Here is a 15,316-nt window from a genome sequence, read left to right as displayed (position 1 = left end):
TTACAGGTATAGAACAAGGTATCTTGAAAACATTTTGAAAGACAAAGGTCAGTCATACACCATGGGGTCATAAGTTCAGTGCAGGTTGAAAAACATGTTTTGTGGGCAGGAGAGATGACTCAGATGGCTCAGAGGGTAAGAGAACTGGAGCTCTTCTAGAGGTCCTGAGTTCAATTCTCAGTAACCATGTGGTGGCTCACAACCCTATGTAATGAGATCTGGTGCCCTCTTCTGGTATGCAAGCAGATATGCAGGCAGAACACTGTGTACATAATAAATCTTAAAAAAAGAAAAAGAAAAACGTGTTTTGCAGGGTACAATGGGTTTAGGAAACAAACTTATTCTTGTAAGGTATGGGGACTGTTGTGGGATGTTTTACTCTTTTTTGGCTTTTTGGGGGGTCCACCACCCAGATCTGCCTCCTGGTTGGTCGTGTCCCACTGAAATTTTAGAACAGTGGGGTCAAGATCATCTATATTGTGTCCCCAGATCCCTTTTCTTGGGAAGGAAAAGAGAAAGGGGTGTTGCAAGGACAGGAGACTGGATATGTTTCAGGTACCACATCTCCCTCACCTCAAATTACCCATCATGCCCAGCAGGTCTTGGTAGCTAATCTGCTGCGGACACAATTTGCATTTGGGACTCACCTCTTGGCTCTCCTCACCCTTTGTTTTTCACTCTGGCCTTGAACTTAACAACCTTCCTCCTCAGTTTTCTGAGTGCTGGGGGGACTGGTGTTATACAAAAGGACTTTAAATTGTCCCTAGATTTGAGCACCTCCTGTGACTCCAATTAGTTTTAAAAATTACAATGAGCCCTCTTTTATTTCTAATATAATGGATGGGATTTCCTTTGTGCTTGGAATATGAGTAACAGTCATCTACACTGTAACACTAGGGACTTGTAGGAGTTTTACCGTGCTTCTCTTGGGCTTTTGATTTTCTTTCACCATCTAGTCTTTTCTTTTCCGGACATACAGATGGACAACTAAAACATCTTTGGTCAAAGTTCATGAGATTCATACTGTTCTGTCCACATTATAACCACCAGGGAGAGACCACCAGGGAGGCACAGCAAGGTTCAATTAGCATAATACAAACATGTTTGGAACCCCTGTCCACTGACCCTGTTATAGCGAGGTAGAGAGAGGAGCTGTATCTCCTCTGTGGGGTAGGTTTTTATTTTATTTTTTTTAATTTATTTAACTTTATTATGTTCGTTGGTATGAAGGTGTCAGATCTCGTGGAACTACATTTTCAGACAGTTGTGAGCTTCCATGTGGGTGCTGGGAATCGAACCCGGGTCCTCTGGAAGAGCAGTCAGTGCTCTTCACCGCTGAGCCATTTCTCCAGCCCTGGGGTAGGCTTTTAAAGGCTTAACTACAAAGAGGCTTTCTGAAGCTGCTTTGGCACGGATGCAAGGACTTTTGCTCTCTCCCATTCTGCTAAGTCAGCTTTCTCCTTGTTCTTAGAGCAAGGCCACTGTTCCTGAGTTAGGCCATCTTTATCAGCCTGTACCAGGTGGCTGGCTGGGCTGAGCTAAGGGACAGAGGCAAAGGCCACTATCTTCCTGGGAAAACATTCTGCTAGGAAATTTCTTCTTGCCCCTTTGAGAATAAGATCCTACATTACTACCCGCCTCTACTCAAATCCTGCACTATCAATTACTCAGCTACACTCGGGTCAAATACCCCTCACTTTTTTCATCCCTTCCGCATTCGGTGAGAACTCTGCCTGAACTGTTTCTTCCACGGTTATTTGAAGGACAGTATTCATCCTTTCAAATGTTACCCCAGTTTTTACCTAATATTTTCTAGAACATAATGGCAGTTTTAAAAATTCTTTTCTTCTTAGTCAATAAGATAGAAGGCTAACCTCCCAATCTTGACAGGTTTGTGACCCTAACCTAGGCTTTGGGATCCCGCCTCGTTTCGCCCCTGGAGACACAAACTTTGCCCCTCCCGGGTTCTACCTCACCCCTGCTCCCTACACGCCCCTCATTTGTCCAAAGCCCCTACTTGTCAGCTCCAGCATCTAAACAATCCCAGAGAGTCTGATGCCGTTCTGGAGCCCACAGAGCGCGGCCCCGTAGGGAGATTCCAGCCAATCGAAGCCCTAAACGCAGCGAGGTCGGCTCATCTGACCAATCGCAGTTCTAAATGCAGAGAGGGCGTATTCTCCGGCCAATCGCAGCCCGGAGTGCCGCGAATCTCCGGCTTGGAGGCGGTTCCGTGGCACGGTGGGCGTGGCTCAGGAAAGATGGCGGCGCCCGCACCTGCGGCTGAGCCCCAAGCCTCCGGGGCTCCCCAGCTCCCCGTGTGTCTCTTGGTGTTGGGAATGGCGGGATCCGGGAAAACTACCTTTGTACAGGTGACGTGCACTGCGCGGAAGCGGTAGTAGCGCTCGGCAGGTTGCCCGTGGCTAGGGAGGAAGGGAGGAAGTTGTCTAGGAGTTGGAGGGTCTGGGCGCGTGATTTCCTGGGGTCTTGCCTCTGACTCCCGAAGCCTAGCCTGGGTCCCGTAAGGAACCCCTCTGTAACTTAAGTGCATGCTTGGTGCCACTGAAATTGTCTGGCTGTGAATTAGCAGCTTTTCTGAAGGCCCGAGGTTAAAGAGTAGGGGGATATAATGCCAATACGCTGGTTTTGCGTGAGGAGTTAGGTGTTCTTTCGACCGACTACGTTCTAAGTTCTAAGTACCCAGTGAAAATGAAATGGACAGGGATTTTGCTTTCACGGAGTTAATGTTTAGTAAAGGAGTTAGGAAAAAAGACGTTTACAGGGGCATTCAAAGTTAGTGAAGAGGTGATGGAGGGCGGGGGAGGCCTGCTGGGTCGGTAGTCGAGCTAGATGGCTTTTAAATTGAGATTTCTGTGTAAACCGTGCAGGGGAGAATGAAATTGCTACAGATTTTATAGGATTGGTCAGTAAAGGACTTCTTTGGTCCTTGTCCTAACGTTTATCACCACCCTCCAACCCTCGTGTTTTTTGCAGAGGCTCACAGGACACCTCCACAGCAAAGGCTCCCCGCCTTACGTCATCAACCTGGACCCAGCTGTGCATGAAGTCCCCTTTCCCGCCAATATTGGTGAGTACCTTCAGTTTGCATTTCTTTCTGAACTAACTCACTATCTTCTTTTCCTTTTTATTCCTAAGTTTGTATCATTTCCATTCACCCCGTTTCTCTTTTGTCCTTAGTCTGTGAAATTCTTGTAATTCACTTGTGAAGAAGTGACAGTCTATTAAAAAATGATACATAAATCATTTAGTTTCTTTTGTCAGAGTGTAGTACTAGTTTATAGGTTCTGCTATAATTCACTCTGATCAGTAGGAAGGACCTTTCCATTCCCAAAGTTGTGGGGTGTGTGTGTGTGTGTGGGGGGTGTATGTGTGTGTTAAAAATAGGCATTGTGTCTTGAAAAACCAGTGTGTGTGTGTGTGTGTGTGTGTGTGTGTGTGTGTGTGTGCGTGTTCACACTCTGAGCAGAGTTTCTGACTGTTTCTGACTGAAACTATCAGAAAGATTTTGTATGGGTATTATCCAAGGGAGTCTGAGGCAGAATATTGAGAGGTCAGGGTCAGTGAGACCTTCATAGACAAACCCTGCTTGTTTGTTGTTTTTTAAAGAGAGAAAAAAAATGGGAGTGAGTGGTAGATTCACGTGATCCAGGGACAGGGTTCTTGCTGGGCTCAGGCTTCCTGATCCCAGGCCATAACTGTCACTTGTTAAGCTTTTTAAATTTCTTGTACCCCAAATACGCAATTTAAGGAGGGTGGGGAGATCTTGTTTTAAGAATCATAAGTCATTTTCGGAAAATTTTACAAAAACTTTCCTATTAATAAAGACAAAAACCGCCGGGCGATGGTGGCGCACGCCTTTAATCCCAGCACTTGGGAGGCAGAGGCAGGCGGATCTCTGTGAGTTCGAGACCAGCCTGGTCTACAGAGCGAGTTCCAGGACAGGCTCCAAAAGCCACAGAGAAACCCTGTCTCGAAAAACAAAAAAAACAAAACAAAACAAAAGACAAAAACCCAAAGAAGCCTTAAAAACATGTATCTCAAACTAGAATGCAGATTAATAAATATTGAATTTCATCAATCTAAAAAAACCCTTTCCTATTGAAACTTGAGGATAAAATTGTAATATTGGTCATCTTCAGACTGGTGGGTAGGTTTCTTCTCATTCATTGATTTTTGTTTTATGTGTGTGGATGTTTACCTGCATCTGTGCACCATGGTATGTGCCTGGTTCCTTCAGAGGCCAGAGGAGGGTGCTAGAACCCCTAGAATGGGACTTGGAGACATTTGTGAGCTGGAAACTGAATTTGGGTCCCATGCAAGGGCCTTAAGTAAGTGCTCTTAATCACTGAACCAGCTCTCCAGCCCCTGGCGGGTAGGCTAGCTTTATTACCAGGCAGTAGTTTTTGGTTTGCGGATTTTTGTTTGTTTTGTTTTTTCCCCTCTGCATGTGCCCACTTCCATTGAAATTGTCTAAAATATTTAATCTTGTTTCAGACTATATCTATCATAATTAAGAACTTCTAGCCTAACTTTTTTGTTTGTTTGAGACAGGGTCTCTCTATATAGTCCTTGCTGTCCTGGAACTCACTTTGTAAATAAGCTGGTCTCAGACTCACAGAGATCTGCTTGACCCTGCCTCGTGAATGCCGGGTTAGAAGTGTGCACCATCACACCCAGGAGCCTAATATTCTTCACAGGATACTCAGTGGTTCTCTTAGTCAGGAAGGAAGCCACTGTAAGTGGAGAAAGGTATAAGAAAATGCCGGTTAAGAAGCCTAAGTCAGTTATGGTGAGACTCTCTGCAACCTCAGCACCCAGGAGACTGAGGCAGGAGAATTGCTCAGAATTTGAGGACAGTTTAGGCTACATGGGAAGTTCAAAGCCAGTCTGGACAACTGAGACCATGCTTCAGAAAATAAAATAAACCATTATCTCTCTTTTCCCTTCAGATATCCGTGACACCGTGAAGTATAAAGAAGTCATGAAGCAGTATCGTTTTCCTCATCTGCCAGGGCCTGACTGGTCCTGCAGAATTGCTCCTCACTTTGAGGGAGTGCTTTGCCTGTCACACTGTGACATAAACAAGTAGAACACTCAGCTTCCTTTTAAGTCATCGTGTTAGAAAGATGTCAGATGAGTAAGATGAGTGCAGGATAGATTAGAGATTCCCAGCAGTACTTCCTTGCCACTTGATTTTCGTTTCTCAGCATGCTCAGACCACAGGGGTTATAATTAGAGACCAGAAAATGAGTGGCCATTTGCTAGCTGCCGGGGTCCAGTGAAATGATATTGCCTTGGGTGAGATAGTCATTGATAACTATGAATTTGACCCGGAAACTCAAGAAAAATACGTTGAGTTGGATTAATTCCTATGGAGTGATTTCTGCATGACATGTGGCTCACTGTTAGTAACTTTAGGTAGTCGGGGTCAGTAAAGAGTGTTAGGTGTAGCTCTGACTGGCCCGAAATTCACAGAGCTCGGCCTCTGCCTCCTGAATGCTGGGATTGAAGACATTGAGCTACCATGTCTGGCTCCATAGATGATTTTAATAACTGATGCCACCAGTCTGTCACTGTTTGACACATCTGTGTCTTCACTAAATCTTGGCCATTCTTTTGTCTTTATCTTGTATGACCATCCCTAAAATGATAGAGGAACAAGGAGGACCTTGCTAGTAAATGATTCTTATAACACTAAGGTCATACGGTTGTCAAAGACTGGGTTGCCTGTACCCATTAATTTAACACTAATACTGTTATATACTGAACATAATGTTAAAATTGAACATAATGCTATTGGATGAATGACAATCTAGCTATGAACTATATAATCTCATTTGTGCAATTTAAATCCTTAACTGAATGCTCAGATATGGACTCGGGCCAAATGGTGGCATAGTGACCTCACTCAATCTCTTTGCTACCAGATTTGATCAGGTAAGGCTTCCTTTACATTTATAGGCATGGCACTGTAAAACCTGACTCTTGTGTGCTCTCGTCTGATCACATAGAATAAGCAGGGCCACTAAAGTGGAGACATAATGAAAATAAGCAGGCATTTTGGTAGACAATAGCCTCTAAGTGTGGTGGGTCCTTTGCATTTAATGTTTGTGAGAACAAAACAAAACACAAGAGACCTGGGTTCTTTCTCTGGCCTGCTATTGGCTTATGGTGTTAATGAGGGTACAGGGGCACTGCGGTTAGCTACAGGAAGGGATGGGGAAATAATGACACTTTTTCTCGTAACGAGTATTTGCCATCTTCTTTGCTTTCTCTGTCACTCTCATGAGAGTGGCTTATAATCATTATGTTTTACTCTGATTCTGCTACTTGAGACATTAACATTTGACAACAGCCAGGCAGCATGGTTTGTACCAGAATTCCCAGCTCAGGAGGCTGAAGGGTCCTGGAGTCCACAGTGTGCCTGGATAACACAGCTTGGCCTGGCTCTTTAAAACAAACAAACGTGGCCAGTGTGCCAGGGACCCTGACTTCTGACAGAGATGCGGCTGTGGCTCTGCTTCCTTGAGGAGTCCCTTGCTTGGTGTCCTTGGGTTGGGCTTTGTGATGATTTAACATGTGCCACCCTGGAGGGAGACCTCTGAAGTTGTGTTGGAATTAGATCCTGTTACAGTTGACATCTTTTTCTTCTAGGTGATGAAATTTATCGAGAAGGCCCAGAACACATTCAAGTAGGTGGTCTTAGTGCCTACACATCTACTGCCTGTCATTGACACATTCTAGACTTTGACCCCTAAAACTCTTAACTGAGACAAGTTGTTAGAAATGAAAATAAAGAAAGGGGACAAGAAAATCGTTGAGATGACATTTAATACAGAGAATTACTCCCAGTTACGGTGACCCCCGCCCAACACTTCTCTTCGTTTTACATGACTTTTGGAGAAACGCTCATTCTTTCTCCTTTCTCAGACTAAGGGAGGAAGACATTTGCTCATCATTTGAGGGAACACAGTCTACCATGATGGGGAAGACATCATTTCTCAATAACTATTATTAAATTTTGATATGTTACTTTTTCTAAGGGAGAAAGATAATTTACTGTTTTATAAAACAAAACAAAAAAAAGGAGACATGCTCATTATAAAGAATTCACTAGGACAGCTGGGGTTACACAGAGGAATCCTGTCTCAAAGAAAAAAATTAAAACCATGGACCAGGGAGACGGCTCAGCAGGCAAAGACACTTGCCACCAAACCAGAGTCTGATTCCTGGGACCCAGGTAGTGGAAGTAGAGAACTCCTACGAGTTGACCTCTGGCCCTCACATGCTTGCTGTAGCTCTTTACTTTCACATGTGTTTAAACTAAATAAATGTAATAAAAAAGATATTTTAAAAGACTACATAATATTTAAAACATGAAACTGTCATTCTCAGTCCCAGCACCAATTATTATTGTTCAGTCATTGGCGTTTTACCTATTCTATGTATAAAGAATTACAAAGATGGGATTATAATTGAGGTAGATCTTTGTTTTCATTAGAAAAAATAACAAGGGCTGGAGAGATGACTCAGCCGCTAAAGGCTAGGCTCACTATCAGAAATATAAGAAAAAAAATAAGACAGTTTTTTTTGTTGTTGTTGTTATTGTTTTGGTTTGGTTTTTTGAGACAGGGTTTCTCTGTGTGCCCTGTCTGTCCTGGAACTTGCTTTGTAGGCTGGCATTGAATCACTCAGAGATCCACCTGCGCTGCCTCCTGAATGCTGGGATTAAAGGCACGCACCATCACCAAAACAGGCTTTTTGGAGATCACATTCTGTGAAGTTTTTTTTTTTTTTTTTTTTTTTTTTTTTTTTTGGTTTTTCGAGACAGGGTTTCTCTGTGGCTTTGGAGCCTGTCCTGGCACTAGCTCTGTAGACAAGGCTGGTCTCGAACTCACAGAGATCTGCCTGCCTCTGCCTCCCGAGTGCTGGGATTAAAGGTGTGCGCCACCACCGCCCGGCCTGAAGTTTTATTTTTTAAAATGTATTTTATTATCTTTACATACTGGTGCATGGATCATGATTATTTAATTTCACACAGCCCCGCCCCCACCATTAGCAGTCACTCCTTAATTTTCTTTTCTGTTTCCCTAGTGCCTGTCCTGTATTTATTTGCTAACTTTGGCCTGTCCTGTGTTTATTTGCTAACTTTGTTACTACTTTATTTTCATGGGGCTTGGACCCAGGATGTTGAAGACCCTAAGCCCATGCGCAGCCTTTTTTCTACACTGACCTATACCCCATCCCCAAGTTTCCCTGTTTCTAAAAGTATATTTATTAAGGTACATTTTACACGCCCTCCATTCCTCATCCTTGTCCCTAAGAAACAGGATGGTTCCCCAGAGAGCGTCATGTCTCCTTGGTAGTGCAGTGTTTCTGTAATCATCACAGTTTCCTCTGATTCTGTACAGCAACTTGGCTGTGCTGTTTCTTCTCAGTAGCATGAAACTTGGACCTGGAGCGAGCTCTTGGGAATATGTAACTTTCGGGCACCATAGGACTGTGTTTGGCAGTGTGCAGAGGTTATTGCTATCTTGGATCAGCAGAGATTGAGCTTTCTCTGTGATGGGAAATCTTCAGAATTGCCCAAGTATAACACCCTTTTAATGGTCTCCTTGACCCAGGTATGTCTTGATTGACACACCCGGACAGATTGAAGTTTTCACCTGGTCAGCTTCTGGGACAATCATCACCGAGGCCCTGGTGAGTGTGGGTCTTGTTCATGAGAGCATCTGGAGAGTTAGCTCAGCCTCTGTTTACTGCCTGGGGCTGAGTGTGAGGTGGAGAGGCGAGGCTCTGCACACCTGGTCAACCTCGTTCTCTCTTGGCAAGAAGGGAGGAAGAGCCTGGGAACAGGTAATGAGCCCTAAGACTTTACTTACTCTGCGGTTCCAGGCATCCTCATTTCCCACAGTCGTCATCTACGTCATGGACACATCACGAAGTACCAACCCAGTGACCTTCATGTCCAATATGCTGTATGCCTGCAGGTAACCGATGCTTGGTAGATATGGTGTTTTGTCAGCTTTGAGGGCTCTTCCTCTTTCTACTTTTTATTTTTTTTATTTTTTTGGTTTTTCGAGACAGGGTTTCTCTGCGGCTTTGGAGCCTGTCCTGGAACTAGCTCTATAGACCAGGCTGGTCTCGAACTCACAGAGATCCACCTGCCTTTGCCTCCCCAGTGCTGGGATTAAAGGCGTGCGCCACCAACGCCCAGCCACTTTTTATTTTTTAAAGACATTACTTATTTACATGTGTGTGGGCCTGTAGGAGTGTATGTCTACCACATGTATGCAGGAGCCTGTGGAGGCTAGAAGAGGTGGTTAGATCTTTTCAGACTGTAGTTACAGGTAGTTGTGAGTCACCATGTCGGTGGTGGGAACTGAACCTGGGTCCTCTCTAAAAACAGTAAATGCTCTTAACTGCTGAGCCATCTCTCCAGCTTTATTTTCTCTGACTTTATTCCCCTTTTGGTTTTGAGTCCTGGTTATATACCGCTGGGTTTGTGATAATTTGTATTTACTACTCAGTTGATTGTCCTCAGTTAGGAGAAGGCCCTAAAGAAAGGCATGTACTATTGGCTTTTCTCTCAGCATCCTCCTTCCTCGCCTGTCAGAGTAGAGCCAAGTCTGGCTAGAACAGAGAGTTCTCCGATGTCAGTGGTGCTTAGGTTTTGTATAAGTAATGTAAAAATGTAACATGAGGAGACATTACTAATAAAAAGTTTCTTAAAGCCAGGAGTGGTAATGCATTCCAAGTCAGGAGGGGAAGGAGGACAGATTCCAGGCCAGCACAGACTATGGAGTGAGACCGGGCCATAACATTAAGAACAGTATTAACAGATTTTAGTTATAATCCAAGTGTTATCCCATTAGTTTATCCCAGATGTTACATTGGGAGAAAAAAGATGTGAGTTCAGACTGATGTTGAAGGAGAGTGTTATGGAAGCTGACGCTTTACTGGGGAATGGACAGGAGCCATCACCAGTGTGATAGGTCTTGGAATAAACATCATATTGGATGCAAGAAGTCCTGATCCACATGGAAAGGTAGCATTGTTCTGCAATTACATTAACGAGCAAAACACAGCTGCTGGATTATCCTGGCTATAGTAATTTCACAGTGTATTCATAGCTCAGAATATCAGAGGACTGGGAATGTAGCTCAGCAGAAGACGATGTGCCTCTCACGCTCGAGGCCTGGGTCAGCCATCAGGACTGCAGACACTAAATAAAGGGGGCCGAGAGATCAATTTTAAAAACAATTCATCATGTGTACCTTCAGTATATATAATTTTATTTTGTGCATTTACCTCAGTAAATGTGGGAAATTTTCAATCTGTAGGACAATATTTTTGGAGGCTGAGGTAGGAAGGAGAGTTACTATGAAGTCAAGGCCAGCCTGGACCACATACTAGGCCGCAGAATGAGACCCTGTCTTAAAAACAAAGCCAAAATTGTATACATTTACATGGCATCTGTATAGATTAAAGGTTACACACACACACAAATATATACATACATGTAAAAGTGCCTACCAGAGTAACCATCCTATTTTGGGTAATCAATAAATGCTCATTTCCTCCACTTGAATAACAAATTACAGAATTGTAAAATATTAAAAAGGATCAATATTAACACATGGTATGGGGTTGATGTTGGTGGTCATTTTCCTTTGGCAGAGGAGACTGTATACCACCTACAATTCAGTCTGAAGGTTTTTCTGTTGTCTTTACTTAGTCCGCAGAGCTTGAATACCTTTGGTTTTTTTCTTAGAAACAAACTCACACTATATGCCCAGATTGGCCTTGAACTTATGAACTTCCAGCCTTTATCTTCTGACTGCTGGAATTACAAGCATGTGACATTATGTCTGGTCTTAAATACTTTTAGTAATGCTGGCTCCATGTTTGATTTTTTTTTTTCTAGCATCTTGTATAAAACCAAGCTGCCTTTCATTGTGGTCATGAACAAAGTGAGTACTTCCTGTGGGGATTTCACAGCCTTTTTTTTTTTTTATATTTTATTTATTTATTTATTTATTTATTTATTTATTTATTATGTATACAATATTCTGTCTGTGTGTATGTCTGCACGACAGAAGCGGGCACCAGACCTCATTACAGATGGTTTGTGAGCCACCATGTGGTTGCCGGGAATTGAACTCAGGACCTTTGGAAGAGCAGGCAATGCTCTTAACCACTGAGCCATCTCTCCAGCCCCCGGATTTCACAGTCTTTAACAGAGTCTTGACTGAGCTAGCAGGTCTGGGTAGGTGTGAAAAGTAACCTCAGTGGTGTCAGCACATTGAGATTTTACTGTGGAGAGTCAGGCACATCAGGGAAGTAGATGCCGCCAGAAGGAGTGTGTATTTAGTGCTGCCTCTCCCCCAGAGACTGCAGGGCAGACAGAGTGTATCAGCCGTCCCTCAGCATCGGGGGTTCTTTGTCAGTGAGGAACAGTCTTCTGGAAATACTGATCAGAGGCTAGGCAGATTGCTTTATGGTGTGTTGCAGTGGAGCTGGGAATGGGCGCCAGAGAAAGAGCGTCTGTGGGTGATGAGTTCTGTGCTGTCAACCACCTACTTAAATGACTTTGCCGTGGTTTAGTTGTGCTGATGACTGCCTTCTCTCCGGCACAGACCGACATCATTGACCACAGCTTTGCAGTGGAGTGGATGCAGGATTTTGAGACTTTCCAAGATGCCTTGAACCAAGAGACTACCTACGTCAGCAACCTGACTCGTTCCATGAGCCTGGTGTTAGATGAGTTTTACAGCTCGCTCAGGGTAAATTTTACCTCCTATCCTAGTGACAGTAGCTGCAGATGATGTCTTACCGAAGCCTTCACTGGCTTTGAACCAGCTTTACATTCTATAAAGTATGTAATTTTGTTCTTGGTAGTGCTGTATTGTTCATGGGCTGGGAGCAGCTCAGTAGCAGACCCCTTGTCTAGCACGCAAATTCATGCTACTTCTTGGCAGGTGGTGGGTGTCTCTGCTGTGGCGGGCACCGGCTTCGATGAGCTCTGTGTTCAAGTCACCAGTGCTGCAGAAGAGTACGAAAGGTGAGGAAGGAGGGGCTCTTGATGTGTTCCCCATTCTCAAATGTTAGGAGAAGCATTTCCATCTTCTGTGTAAAGTATATTTACTTGCATATGTATATTAGACCTGCCCATACTCAGGAGTAACCAGGGTCTGTTCCCGTCTTTAAAAAGATAGAAATATAAAGTGTTCACTGGTCTCAGTGGTTGCCAGGCAGGGACCGTCAAGCCTGTTCTGAAAAGAGCCACTTGGTAGCTTTGAGGGCAACTTCTCAGGTCTGTTATTGTAGGACAAAAGACCTGTAGAAAGTTCAGAAACAGGAGGTGATAGTTCTGTCCCTTTAAGACATCAGCTGTAGAAGCTGTGGTGTGGATTTGTCATCGAGGAGACGTATATGTGAAGTTGTAGCACAGTGATTTCCCCATCATAGAGACCGTTCGTGAATGTCTGTTACAGCTGTTGTCATTGCTGGAACAAGCTGTGAGACACCTCTCTGTTCTTCACGGTCCTACAAGAGCTGTTGGTGTAAAGTGGGACCCATTAACCTAAAGGAGCACCTGGGACCCTGGGACCATGACTCATAGACTGCCTGTTAGCATACTGCTTTGGCTTCGTGACATTGTGGTTGCCAGGCAACATTATTTTCCCACTGCTGAGCCTCAAGGGTTTTGCGTGTATTTCCCAGGCCCAGGAGTGTATTTTGTTGACCTAAGACCCATCACTTCTTTGACATTGGCCTTCCCGAGCAGCAGCCGTAAAGCAGACAGAAGTGATAGGTTGAGGTGGGCAGTGTGGGTCTCTCAGGAGAGGAACTGAGAAAACATTTCTTTCTCCAGGGAATATCGGCCTGAATATGAGCGCCTGAAGAAATCACTGGTAAGAGGGGCAGTGTGTAAAGCTGTCAGAGTCCGTCTAACCCACACATGGCACAGGCCAGGAGTCCCAGCAAGTCACCAGAGATGGGTAGGGGACTCTTGAGTGGAGGAGTTGGGGACCAGCTGGTATGCTGGCCTGTGCTGTAGTTAGCACTCAGGTAGCAGGGATGAGAAGGACCAGCTGGTATGCTGGCCTGTGCTGTAGTTAGCACTCAGGTAGCAGGGATGAGAAGGAAAGGTTTACCAAGACAGGGTTTCTGGCTGTTCTGGAACTCACTGTAGATCAGGCTGGCCTTGAACTCACAGATCTGCCTGCCTCTGCCTCCCAAGTGCTGGGACTAAAGGCTTGTGCCACCACTGCCTTGCTTGTTATTTTAATTTTTTTCTGGCTTTATTGAGATATAAGTAACTGTTGGGACTCCTGTGTTTCTTTTATTTTTTATTTATTTATTTTAAAAGATTTATTTACTGATTATGTGTACAGTGTTCCCCTGCCTGTACACCTCCATGCCGGAAGAAGGCACCAGATCTCCTTACAGGTGGTTGTGAGCCACCATGTGGTTGCTGGGAATTGAACTCAGGAAGAGCAGCCAGTGCTCTTAACCTCTGAGCCATCTCTCTAGCCCTCTGTGTTTCTTTTAAATTCTTGCATTTTTTTGTTTCTTTGTTTTTGGTAGTGCTCTACTCTCTGAACTATGTGCCCAGCCCTGTTTGGTTTTGAGTTGAGGCCCCAGGCAGGCCTGAAACTTTGGGGCTCTAGTGATCTCTTACCTCAGCCACCTTAGCAGGTAGGACTGCAGGCTTGAGACATCCCACCTCAAGTACTTGTTTATTTAAATTCATAAACCGGTTGTCTGTATGCAGAAAGACCTCCAAACAATTTTTCTTCTCTTTGTATTTGAATATTTATCCTTTTTGTTTTGTTTTGTTTTACCACTTCATGCTTCTGAGTGCTGGGAATGCAGATATGAGCTACCACACAGGCTTTGTATCTGAATTTTTAAAATATCAGAATTTTGTTGAAATATATTTTTACCAAGAACTTTTTATGCCCCACCTCATCCAGTCTCCGAGGTCAACTTAAAGGCTTGTTGTAGGATTTTGAAGACTAGAGAGATGTCTCAAGCTCTTGTTCCAGATGCTGAGCTGAGGCTCTCCCTTTGACAGAGCCTGCATTGGGTCCTTTATCATAGGTCTTCTTGCCAAGCGCCACTTGAGGGTTCTCTGATCATGGTTCTGGGTATGTGCTCTAAATTACTTCCTTCAGCATATGACTAGAAATCGCTGTCTCTTGGGCCCTTATGACTCTGTCTCCATATCTGTTATCCTTTACCAGCTTCTGGTACTTTTATAATTCCTAATCTCCTCTTAAAAGGGTGACGCTTGGGGGACTGGGGACTTAGCTCAGTTGGTTGAATATTTGTTCAGCGTGCACTTAGCTTAGCTTGTTCTTCAGTGCTAACTAAGCATGGTGGTGGACCCTGCTAAGTTCAGGGTCATCCAGGATCCATGGCTACATAGTGAGTTTGGGGGTGACCTACACTACATGAAACCCTACTTAAAAAAAAACCTGGCATCTTAATTTATACATCTTTATTATCTTGCTTTATTTTATTTCTTTGTGCTGGAAATTGAAACCAGGGCTTCACATCTGCTGAGCACTCGGCTTCTCAGTCATAAGCCCTGCCCTAGAGATCTCCTTAAAAAGTATTACATGTGGAGGTCAGAGGGCAGCTTGCCATCCTCAGTTCTCTCCTGTCACGTGGGGTCTACAGATGGAATTGTTCAACACGGCCGCAAGCAAGCCCTGCACCTCTGAGCCATCTCATCAGTCTGGGATTTCCTAATGTAACATGAGGACATTTCCCCTGTCTGTAGGCGAGTGCCCAGAGTGATCAGCAGAAGGAGCAGCTGGAGCGTCTTCGGAAGGATATGGGCTCCATAGCCCTGGACACAGGCGCTGGCAAAGGTATTGAAGGGCTCTTGGTGTTGGGAGAGAACAGAGGGTGGATCCACGCAGCATCGATGTCTGTAAACGAGGAGAAAGGACAGGCGATGGGGAGACATACATACACACATCTGCATCAGTGAGCCAGGACCGAGAGTACTGATGATGGTGCACACTTTACACTGCTCTGAGTTTCCTCTGAAAGTCTTGTACTTGTATAGTGTGTTATAACTAAATTTTAAATATTATTAAAGCTCATGCAAACATGGTACTCTTTTACTTTTGATCCTCTGTGTATACTTCCTAAAAGTAAAGATATTATATTTAAAAACCTCAGTACAGGGGCTGGAGAGTTGGCTCAGAGGTTAAGAGCATTGCCTGCTCTTCCAAAGGTCCTGAGTTCAATTCCCAGCAACCACATGGTGGCTCACAAC

General features: G+C 44.3%; 1 protein-coding gene across 1 annotated transcript in view; it reads left to right on the top strand.

Annotated features, from left to right (window-relative positions):
• Nucleotides 1-2,238: 2,238 nt before the first annotated feature.
• Nucleotides 2,239-15,316, top strand: part of Gpn1 (GPN-loop GTPase 1) — an 18,126-nt gene continuing 5,048 nt past the window's right edge. The window contains exons 1-12 of the mRNA XM_005367967.1: nt 2,239-2,369; nt 2,992-3,085; nt 4,968-5,007; nt 5,889-5,955; nt 6,673-6,710; nt 8,643-8,721; nt 8,914-9,008; nt 10,946-10,991; nt 11,658-11,804; nt 12,000-12,082; nt 12,896-12,935; nt 14,813-14,903. Coding sequence (XP_005368024.1) covers nt 2,259-2,369; nt 2,992-3,085; nt 4,968-5,007; nt 5,889-5,955; nt 6,673-6,710; nt 8,643-8,721; nt 8,914-9,008; nt 10,946-10,991; nt 11,658-11,804; nt 12,000-12,082; nt 12,896-12,935; nt 14,813-14,903 — 931 coding nt within the window. The 5' untranslated portion in view covers nt 2,239-2,258. The remainder of the gene's footprint in view (nt 2,370-2,991; nt 3,086-4,967; nt 5,008-5,888; nt 5,956-6,672; nt 6,711-8,642; nt 8,722-8,913; nt 9,009-10,945; nt 10,992-11,657; nt 11,805-11,999; nt 12,083-12,895; nt 12,936-14,812; nt 14,904-15,316) is intronic.

This window comes from Microtus ochrogaster, unplaced genomic scaffold, assembly GCF_000317375.1.
Source record: "Microtus ochrogaster isolate Prairie Vole_2 unplaced genomic scaffold, MicOch1.0 UNK26, whole genome shotgun sequence".
Lineage (NCBI taxonomy): Eukaryota > Metazoa > Chordata > Mammalia > Rodentia > Cricetidae > Microtus > Microtus ochrogaster.
Note: the sequence above shows the minus strand (reverse complement) of the source record. Positions and strands in the feature narration are given on the sequence as shown.